This window comes from Diceros bicornis, chromosome 4, assembly GCF_020826845.1.
Source record: "Diceros bicornis minor isolate mBicDic1 chromosome 4, mDicBic1.mat.cur, whole genome shotgun sequence".
Lineage (NCBI taxonomy): Eukaryota > Metazoa > Chordata > Mammalia > Perissodactyla > Rhinocerotidae > Diceros > Diceros bicornis.
Genome location: NC_080743.1, coordinates 56888030 through 56899427, shown reverse-complemented (window position 1 = coordinate 56899427; position 11398 = coordinate 56888030). Strand labels below are relative to the sequence as shown.

General features: G+C 46.0%; 1 protein-coding gene across 1 annotated transcript; it reads right to left on the bottom strand.

Moving 5' to 3' along the window:
- Positions 1 to 5257: 5257 nt before the first annotated feature.
- IVL (involucrin) lies at positions 5258 to 6295 on the bottom strand. The gene has a single exon (XM_058537342.1). The coding sequence runs from the start codon at positions 6293 to 6295 to the stop codon at positions 5258 to 5260; it is 1038 nt and encodes a 345-aa protein (XP_058393325.1).
- Positions 6296 to 11398: the final 5103 nt, after the last annotated feature.

Genomic DNA, 11398 nt, shown 5'->3' with positions numbered 1-11398 from the left:
GTCTATGTAAAAACCTGCACACAAAGATTTATAGCAGCTTTATTCATAATTGCCAAAAAATAGAAGCAACAAAGATGTCCTTCAATAGGCAAGCAGATAAACAAACTGTGGCACATTCCTGCAATGAACTATTAGTCAGTAATAAAAAGAAATGAGCTATCAAACCACAAAAAGACATGGAGAATCTTAAATGCATATTGCTAGGTCAAAGAAGCCAGTCTGAAAAGGCTATATACTGTATGATTCCACCTATATGACATTCTAGAAAGATAAAACTAGAGAGACAATATAAAGATCAGCAGTTGTCAAGGGTTCAGGGAGAGCAGGGAAGGGTTGAGTGGGTGAATTTTTTTTTACAGTGAAACTATTCTCTATGAAAATGTAATGGTGGATACATATCATTATGTATTGGTCAAAACCAATAGAATTTTACAGCACAGAGTGAAAACAATGTATGCAAAATTTAAAAAATTATTTGGGAAGTTTAGGAATCCTAGGAAGGAATGCAGACTGTGACAAGAGAATCTGTGTTACAAATATATGAAACAACCTCACTGGAGAGAATGAGAGGAAAACATGCTGATCTAAATAACCTTAGAAATGAGAGGAATCTATAAGACTAAAGGCAAAGGAACTGCTCTTAAGCGTTGTACTATGGTTGATAAAGATATTAACATGGGGGTTCAGGTTAACTATTCTGATTCTGCTATATATGTATACTGGATGGTGGATGGTGGGCATCAGATTTATCACTGTTGGAGTCAGAACTTACAAATGAGAGAAGGGAGGAGGCTAGAATGATCCATGTGGTAAAGAATTACAGTTGGAGACATTGGTATGAACTTATGTGTAGCTTAATTTAAATACAGATGGTTACGTATACAAATGCATACACACACACATACACACACGGGTTGGTATACACACATATATTTCCTCTGTCAGCTGAGAAGGCCTAAAAGAAATGACAAACCAGTAGCAATGAGCACACCCAGTGCCCAGGTCTTGGTTTCTAATACCACATTTTTCAGTAAGGTCAAACAGGGCTCCTTGAAGAAACTCTTGATTCTAGGAGCAGAGTAGGAAATATACAAGATGAACCTGGAGCATCTTGTAATGCCAGAAAGTAAGATAGTGCTTAAAAAAACAAAACAAATGAACAAAGGAAAAAAAACAAAGAATAAGACAAAATTTAAAACTCCACGTTGATGTATAACAACAGTCACAGCAGCCAACTGAAAGACCTCCCAATGGCCAAAGCTGGAACAATTTGAGCAAAAAAGAAAGTACTATCCAGGTCTTTTGTCCATTTTTAAATCAGATTATTTATTTTTTTGCTATCGAGTTTTAAGAGCTCGTTATATATTTTGGATATTAACCCTTTATCAGATACATGGTTTGCAAATATTTTTGCCATTATGTAAGTTGCCTTTTCATTTTGTTGATTGTTTCCTTTGTTGTGTAGAAACTTTTTAGATTGATGTAGTCCCATTTGTTTATTTTTGCTCTTGTTACCTGTGCTTTTGGTGTTAGATCCGAAAAAATCATTGCCAAAGCCAATGTCAAGAGCTTTTCTGCTACGTATTCTCCTAGGAGTTTTATGTTTTCAGGTCTTCCGTTTAAGTCTTTAATTTATTTGGAGTTGATCTTTGCGTATGGCTCTAAGAGTCCAATCTCATTTTTTGTGTGTACGGATATCCAGTTTTCTTAACAACATTTACTGAGGAGATTATCCTTTCTCCATTGTGTATTCTTGGTGACTTTGTCAAACATTAGTTGATCATATATGCGTGGATTTATTTCTGGGTTCTCTATTCTGTTCCATTGATCTATGTCCCTGTTTTTACGTCAATACCATACTGTTTCCAACAGGTATATTAAAAGATTCCCAACATCACTAATCAGCAGGGAAATGCAAATCAAAATTACAGTGAGGTATCACCTCATACCTGTTAAAATGGCTATTATAAAAAAGTCAAAAGCTAACAAGTGTTGGCAAAGATGTGGAGAAAAGGGAACTCTGATACACTGTTGGTGGGAATGTAAATTGATACAGCTGTTATGGAAAACAGTATGGAGGGTCCTCAAAAAGTTAAAAATAGAACTGCCATATGATCCAGCAATCCCACTCCTGTGCATATATCCAAAGGAAATGAAATCACTACTTTGAAGAGATATCTGCCCTCCCATGTTCATTGCAGTATTATTCACAATAGCCAAGACATGGAAATAACCTAAATGTCAATGGATGAATAGATAAGGAAAATGTAGTATATAACATAATATTATATATATAATATTATATTATATTACATTTAATGTGATATTTAATAATGCATAATTATATATATATTATTTATCCTTAAAAAGGAAAAAAAAAAACCTTGCTATTTGTGACCCAAAAAAGCTGAACTTACAGTAACAGAGACTAGAATGGTGGTTATCAGAAGCTGGGATGTTGGGGGAAAAGGAAGATAAAAAAATAAAGAAAGAAAGGAGAATGATGATTGCCAGCATCTGGAGGGAGAAGGTCATGGGGAGTTATTGTTTAATGGGTGTAGAGTTTCAGTTTTTCAAGATGAAAAGAGTTCTGGAGATGAATAGCGGTGATGGTTGCACGACGTGAATGTATCACTAAGCTGTACAATGATTAAGATAGTAAGTTTTATGTCATCTGTATTTTACCACCATAAAAAAGAAAATAAATATAGTACTATTGGATTATAGCCCAAAATATAAAATAAATGTCTATGAGTCCACACTGATATAAATAAATGATCAAATAAATAGAGAGAGGGAAGACATAAATTTGCTTTACAGAAAATTCCAAATAATTTATGTTGATACTTCACCCTCAGTGATGGGGAGCTTAACACCCCACTTCTTAATTGTGGGCTTTGCATAGTGACTTCCTTCCAAAGACTATAGTATAGCAGGATGGAATGTTGGACAGTAACACTACAGTGGAGAAACCTGACTCCCCACCTCAGCCAGGTGACCACGGTGATAAATCATGTTAATAGTATGTACTCTATATAATGTGATGAAAATGGAACTTTAAGCCTGTGGTCTACCTCCTAAAAACCCTTAAGTCCAGTCTAATCATGATAAAAATATTAGACAAACCCAAGTTGAGAGATATTCTACAAAATACCTGTCCAAGACACCTCAAAACTGTCAAAGTCATCAAGAATCAGGAAAGTCTGAGAAATCGTCACAGTCAGGGAGCCTAAGGAGACAAGATAACTAAGTGTAGTGTGATATGCTAGATGGGCTCCTGGAATAGAAAAAGACATTAAGTGAAAACTAAGAAAATCAAAATAAACCATGAACTTTAGTTAATAATAATGTATCAATATTGTTTTGTTAATTATAATAATAATGTACCATACTAATGTAAGATGTTAATAATAAGGGAAACTGGGTGTGGAGTGTATGGGAACTGTCTATACTATCTTCTCAAATTTTCTGTAAATCCAAAACTGTCCCCCAAAATAAGGTCTATTTAAAAACAATCAAAACCTAAGACTTCAAAAAATTTTTTCACATACTCTGGGTGTTTCTGATTACTTCTGCTTTTCCCCCAATCTTCCCATCCCGTCCTACCCAGACTTCCTCTTAACTCTTATCCTGTTAGGAAGACTTGAGCTTGTGTTCTCATCCTCTAAGTAATGAGAGCCACTGACAAGTGTTAGTCCAAGGGGTGATGTGATTAGATTATAATTTTAAGTAGAACACCCTGTCCTCTGTGTGATTGGGGGTGGATTGCAGGGGCGTGGAGACAAGGAGCAAAGGAGACCAGATTGAAGGCCGTTGCAATAGTTCAGGTGAGAAATGATCTCAATCTAAGCTTGCGAGGTGTTGGTAAGGATAGCAAGGACTTGATCATTGGTAGGGAAGAAGAGAAGATGAGTGAAGAGTAATGATGATGTCTCTGGTTTAGGTGAATTCACAGATGGTGGTATCATTACCCAAGACAGAGGCTACCTAAGGAGGAAAGACAGTTGAGTGTTGCTGGGGTGAGTCGGAAGTAAGGGATGCTAAGTGCCTTTCAGACCTACTCAGTTTTGGTGCCTATGGAAGTCTCAATAGGGATGTCCCTGACAAATCCTTATGCCTGTGGTAAAAAAGCTTTGGGTAGCTTGAGACAACCTGCCTGAGATGATGTGGTTAAATAGTTAAAGGCAAGCGATTCCCAGGAAAGAGAGAGCCCCAAGTCCTGATGACAGCAGTAAAGGCTACAGAAATGTCAGGGAGGGTAATGGATGCAATGACCTTGGATCTGTATTTCTCCAGGCCATTCAGCAATCTTTGCCTTAAATGATTCCAGCTGGCCCAACCTCTACTTCCTTCAGTGATGCTGTCACTTTCCCCATCAGATACCAGCCCTGGAAGTCTCTCCTCTCCCCACCTTGGCCAAGTCTGCTTCTATTGCTTTCCTAAAGTCTTCCTTAACCGTGTAGGCAATCCATAACACTCTTGGAAAACAGAGAGAAAATCCAGGAAGTGACTAGAACCCCAGTGAAGCACCCTCTCTCTCCCCAACCCCTTGGCCATGAGCTAGGATTGGGCTCCGTGTATACAGTGTAAGGCAGTGCTGGACTGAAATGAATAGATCCTCTTCCCCCCAACCAGAATAACATGTCCCCTCTTCGTGAATGGCATGTGTTGCTTTCAGGTACGTGAGCAAAATTGTTTTTTGTTTTGGTTTGGTGTTGGTTTGGTTTCCTTTTAGGAAGCTTTTGAATGTATTAAGTGGTTTGGGGATCAGAATTAAGGAGGGGTCAAGATGTCTGTCTTCCTTTGGGAATTGGCCAAGAGAATCAGTGCAACTGCTGACCTACACGTGGGTTTTTATATGGTGAGAGACAGAGGAGAATAAGCCAAAGAGAATACGGGATCCCAGGACTTCCAGGATTTATTTCGTATTATTGTACATGCTCACAGATTCAGATATAATACTGAGGATGAAGTCAGAGTTACTGTAGAAACTGTCCCTCAGGCAGAGGCTCTGGCCACCTGAGGTCGGGACTGGGCTCATTAGGGGTGAGTGCTGGGCAATAACTTCCCCTTCCCCTCAGCCCCATCAAAGACACATGCAGAAAGGCAGGGTCCAGCAGGTTCACAGATGAGGTAGGCCACCTAGGTTGGGGACCTGAGGTAAGCAAGGCCACTGACTCTCTCTTCTCTTGTATGGGGTGGCCTGAGAGACTCTGGGACACGGAGGGTGGTTACTTATGTGTGGGGGCCACTGCACCTACTGCTTCTGCTGCTGCTGCTGCTGCTCTGCAGGGGGCAAGACTTCTTCCTTCAGTGGCTGGACTGGCCGGGTCTCTTGGACCTGGCCAGGAGCTGGGACAAACACAGGCTGCCGCCGCTGCCCCTGCTGCTGCTCTGCGGGCTCTTGCTGCTTCTCCAGGTGCTCCAGCAGCTGCTCTTCTTTCTTTTCCAGCTGTCCATCACTCTTTGCCAGCTCTTGATCCAGTTGCTGGTCCAAGAGCCTCTTGTCCTCCTCCAGCTGTTCCTTTAGCTGCTGCTCCCTTTGTGCGTTCTCCTGCTCTAGCTGCTGCGCCAGGTTTTCTGCTTTCTGATGGTCCTCATGCTGTTCCTGTTGCTGCACTTCCTGCTCTTGTAGCTCCTGCTGCTGCTGCTGATCCAGGTGCAGTTCCTGCTTCTGTGACTCTTGCTGCTGCTGCTGTTCCAGATGCTTCCCCAGATGCAGTTCTGGCTCCTGTGTCTCTTGCTGCTGCTGCTGTTCCAGGTGCGGTTCTTGCTCCTGTGCCTCTTGCTGCTGCTGCTGTCCCAGGTGGGGTTTCTGCTCCTGTGCCTCTTGCTGCTGCTGCTGTCCCAGGTGGGGTTTCTGCTCCTGTGCCTCTTGCTGCTGCTGCTGTCCCAGGTGCTGTTCCTGCTCCTGTGCCTCTTGCTGCTGCTGCTGTTCCAGGTGCGGTTTCTCCTCCTGTGCCTCTTGCTGCTGCTGCTGATCCAGGTTCGGTTCCTGCTCCTGTGCCTCTTGCTGCTGCTGCTGTTCCAGATGCTGTTCCTGCTGCTGTGACTCCTGCTGCTGCTGCTCACAGTCTTGCTCGGGCACCCCCTTCACAAGAGTTGTGTGTTTCTCCCCGTGCTCCAAGGGGACCTCCCCTGGGAGCTCGGAGGCCACCTCCTGGCATGGGGCAGGAAGTGGAGTTGGCTGCTTCACTTGCTCCTGCTGGGTATCAGTTGGAGGAGAAACAGGCTTGAGGGGCTCCTGACTAAGGGCAGGGGGCAGGGTCACTGGCAGAGTATGTTGCTGGGACATCTTGGAAGCTGCTTTAGGTCAACCTGAAAAACAGGAGGGGTCAGAGGGGTGACTGAAGGCAGACAAGGTGGATGAATCCCAGGAAATCTGTAGCAGTGCCTGGTTTCTCAGATCCATTCTCTTCCCTTCGGGTGGGGCATTCTTCCACCCTCCCTGGGCTGTCATTCTGCAGGGTGAAGGGTGGGAATGGGCAGGGGAAGAGAAAAACTCTCCCGGGAGCCTCTTGTACCCCACAAAAGCAAACAAAGAGGTCTGTCTTCAGAGCTGCAAGGTGGGCTGGGTGCCGTTTCACCTCCTGCCCTTGCCTAATCCTTGTCTCTGTCCTTATTTCTGACCTCCACTGACCAAAGAAGAGAGATGGGTTCTAGGATTATGACAGGAAGGGGTAAGGTCCTAGGGAAAGAAAGGTCTCCTGGAAGACTCCTGGGCCCTGGAAAGTCAATAGCCCATGCATAGAGGATCTCAGAGGTCATGGCACGAGCCCTAGATTGGAGTCAGATGACATATTCTCAGCTTAAATCTCCCACTGAAATACTGTGTGGTTCTGGGCAAGTCACTTAGTCCCTCTGGGCCTCAGATTTCTCCTGTAAAGTTAGCAGGTTGGCCCACTCAACTCCAGAGCCTCTTTCCTTCATGACCTTCTGAGCTTTAGCTGCAGTCCCAGTGCTTGCGGGGAGCGGGTGGTGGCAGGGGCTGGAAGGCTGCTGAGAGTTGGAGCTGGTTCTTTCAAGTCTTGTACCTCTAAGCTGGGTTTTCCTGACCCTGCTCTGCCTGGGTTTCTCCAAATAGGAAGTTTTCCCCATTCTGCTATTCTCCCTTTCGCAGCACAGCCAAGAGTTACAAGCGTTTCCCTGAAACTTTGCCCCCGTAAAGAAGACAAACTCATGGTCAGCTCAGATCAAACAATTTTAAGAAAGAAATTAGCTGTATTCCCCCTGTATCCCCATCTTACTTCTCTCTCTTTCTCTCTCTCTCTCTCTCTCTCACACACACACACACACACACACACTCACACACACAAATTCCAAAATATGGTCCCAAGGAAAGATAGGACAGGAGGAGATTGCTGTCTGTTCTGTGTTTCCAGGCCATGGCACCTATCCCTCAGCACAGTGACCTGAGCCTTCCTAGAAAGACAGGTAGTCCAGCTGAATCCAGTCCTTGAATGATACCTGCACCCCTCTGGACTGGCCACTCCAGCCATGTTCTGACCTGCTGGAGGCCCCCAGCCCTACCCCTGGTTCTGCCGGCTAACACTCACCAGACTCACAGTAGGGACAGCTGCAGAGGCTTCTAGTGAAGTGCTGAGCTGAGCAGGGGCCAGGGCACCCTTTATACCATTCCCCAGCCTGGCCTCCTTCCCAAGTTGAAGGAGATGGACTGGTTTCACCACTCAAGTTGGTCAACTTCCTTCATCCCCTTACTGACTCATCACAGGCACCTTAAGCAGAAAACCCCTCAGGGCCCCTTTTCACAGAGACACACAGCTTCTGCCTGGCCAGAGGGCTCTGGGGGCAGTCACTCCTATGATACTCAGGTGACCTGGGTACGGTTAGGTGAGGGAGGCATCTCAGAAAACTGGTCCCCTTTTCCTATTGTTTTGTGACCTCAACCACGCTTTTCTCTCAATTTCTCCATCTGTAAAATGAGTTTATCCTCATTATTAGGCTGAGAGATTTAGTTCCAAGGGAACAGAATGGAAAGTTATATGTCTCTTTGGGATGTCCAGGCTGGGGTGTGTGGTGTAAAGTGGGAAGAATCGCTTCTCATGAGGGGATGGGGTTACTGGGATTCTCTTGGCCACTAGCCCAAAGCCCATCTGCTCTCAGGATATACCTATAACTCCATTCTGTGTGGAAATAAACCCTGTCCTGAAGACTTTGGCCAGAAGGGTCAAGTAGAAGGCTTGTAGGGATCTCCTACTGTGTGCCAGGGGCTGCCCAGGACCCATGCTTCAGGCTGTAGTTACAGAAGTTCCCAAGAATGCCAGGCCCATAAAAACTCCAAGGCTTCAACCACTCTAAGCAAGGAAGCAGGCATTAAATATGCAATATATAAAATAATAAGTATTGCTTCATATGATGATAAAACAAACACTTTATAAAATTTTTTTAGAAATGCATGAAGGTATAAAGATCAAAAGCAAATCATCCATTGCTTTCTCCAAACCATTCTCTAAAAGTAGCCTAGGCAGTCTTTCAGAGTGGGGATTGGGGCTTGTCCCTCTCCAACACCAATGGTGACCCAGTGCTTCTGGAATAAAATCCAAACTCACCATCATGGTTTCAAAGACCCCCACTGATCGTCCTCATTTCCTAGGACAAGTTTAATGCTCCCCATCTTGGGGCTTGGCGCCTGCTCTCCCTTCAACAACAGGCTCCTCCCAGGTCCTTGGCTCTTTGTGTCTCTCAGCTTCAGCATAGATTTGGGGCCTTGCAGAGAGCCTTCCCTGACTACTCCACCTAGAAAGTTATCCTCTCATTCACTTCATGGCACTAATAACAATCGAGGGCCCTTTTACTTGCATTGGTTCACTTATTTATTTTCTATCTCTCCCAGTGGAACATAAGCTCAATAAGGCAGAGGTTTTGCCTGGTATGTTTTCCACAGTGTCCCCAGAATCCACCATAACGACTGCATATAAAAGATGCCCTATAAATATTGAAGGAATGAGTGAATGGTGGATCTCATCACCTGGAGATAACTACTGTTGAACATATTAGTCTCATGTATGTGCATGTACATATATAAACAAAATCAAATTGTGATGCCTGTTTTTTCAAGGATTGGTTAATAGCTTATTTTGTGGACATCATTTATTTAAACTCTCTTCTTTACAACCTAAGCAAAAAAGAAATATTAGAATAATACGAAGACAAATACTCATTTTGGGGGCTAATTTTGAGAAGCATCCTAATTCCCCATGGTTTTCCTGACAGGTACCTTTCTCCTAGCCCCACATAGATCTATTTACAGTGCTAATTTTGCCCTGCTCCTGGGGCTTAGTCTGGAGAGATGAATGGAGGCCCCCTGCCTCTGGAATACGTCCCTCTGCTCATGCCCTGTCTGTTCCCTGAGCCTGGCCAGGACCTCACACTACCTCCCTCTAGCACAGGGACTGTGCCATTTTCTGGGGCAGGGAAAACCCTCTTCCCCCATCCTGCTCCTCCCTCCCCCATGGAGAACTAACCAAGCATCCTCACATGGGCACCCATGCCCTGTGCCCTGCACTCTGCTGCTGACATCACATAGGAGGAATCTGCCTCTCCCCAGCCCTTGACAGTCAGTCCCAGGGCAGCAGACCCTGCTCAAGGAAGTCACACCGGTCTTATGGGTTTCCTGGGCCTCCTATCCACCAGATCTGCCTCCCGCCCTCTGATTCACAGCATAATGAGAGCTTTGGGGGGAAGACTGTGTGCATGAGCCTTCGGCCGCTGGGCAAAGCTAGGGTGTGGGTAGGAGGGTGGAACACGGAGCTGAGGGAGTGTATCTGTGCAGGGGAGGAGTTGGAGGAGCCCAGAATTTTAGGGGCTCAGAGGCCCCATGCTCTGCCCTCAGGTTGCCCCATTTGGGGAACAGACATGGGGGAGATTCTCTGAGTGTCTGTGTCAGTGACTTCATAGGCCCCAAGGTCCGCATGATAAGTCTGGGTAACTGTCCCACCCCCACCCATTGTAATGAGGATGAGCTCATATCCCATGATACGTGCAGAGGCCTTGACCCCAGCTCTTCTCTAGCCTGAGGAAGCTCTGGCTATTTCTCTTGCAGAGGCAGAAACTGGCTGGTTTCTCTTTCTCTCTAAGTGAGGCAACCTTTCTGAACTCCTGTTTAGCTGTGCGAGGAGGTGGCATTGGTCACATTTCACTGCCCTGGGGGAGGATGGTGAGGACACCTCTTAGTAAGTTGGTGGTATGGAGTGATGGCACATGATTCCTGGAAGGTGATCCCATCTTGGGTAGCCATGCCTAGGCTGTTTTCTGGCGAGGCAATGGTCCCACACTCTGAGGCCACAAATCTCCCATAGGCCTCCTCCTCTGCCCCGGGCTCTGTCATCTACATCACCTCAATCTGCAACCCACACTGGTAGGCTCCCCACACATCCCGAATTCTCACTGTCCTCCTCCATGGGCTCCTGAACCTGACCTCCACTCCTCATTCGGCTTTTGTGCCCATCTGCTGCTCCAGGAGGGAGCAAGGCAAGGAAGGGAGAGGAGACCAAGAAAGGGCAAAGAGGCTGATTCTTCCTGTCTGGGCTTCCAGGTTGGTCTGTCTGACGTGCCCTGTTTGCCTCTTTTACATCTTCCTCTGGCTTCCACTCCATGGCTGTGGGATTGCTGCTTCCCACAGTCAGTTCCCAGCGCTGGCCATTGCTCTTGGATCTGGTCACTGTGGAGAGGCAGTCACAGTTATGCTCTTGGTGCAACAAGAGAAGCAAAGGCACGAAGGGCTCTCAGTACTGAAGTAAAGGAGATGTTCAGTGCCCTTTCTTCCAGCTGGCAGGATGCCCTCTCCCTTGGGCTCGCTGCTTGGGAAATCACATTCTTTGTAGTTGATTCTCTGCACCAGAAGGCAGCAGCATGTCTGAGCTAAGGGGCCTTCGAGAATGCATGGGGAGGGCCTTGCCCAGAGCCTGGCACATAGGAGCTTGGGGCCAATCCCCTCTTCTGACAGGCGGGCATTCACATCTGGAGAGAGTAGCCCAAGGGACTACAGTGGGTCTGCAATAGAGCTGGAAGCGTCCTGACGTCCAGTCCAGGGGCCTCACTTCCCCACCAGGCTGCCTTCCCAGGTGCTCAAGCATCTGATGGCTGTGTGACAGGTTACATTAGGTGGCCTCAGACATGTCTAACTCCCTCAGTCAGCCATTCACTGACTGACCCCAAGGTGGCCAGTTCTAGGTTTTCTGGAGGAAGGGCCAGTGTTCTCTGGCTCAGATTCAGCCAAAATGCCCTTGGGGTGACTCTCACTGGTCGTGGGAACAGAGAACTCTCCATCCTGGCTGGTGCTGGTGTTTAGTCTGATCCAACCTGGAGGAGTGTTACTGTTCAAGGATAGGCTCTGGCTTTGGAGTCAGACAGGCCTGGATTTGAATCCATCTGCACC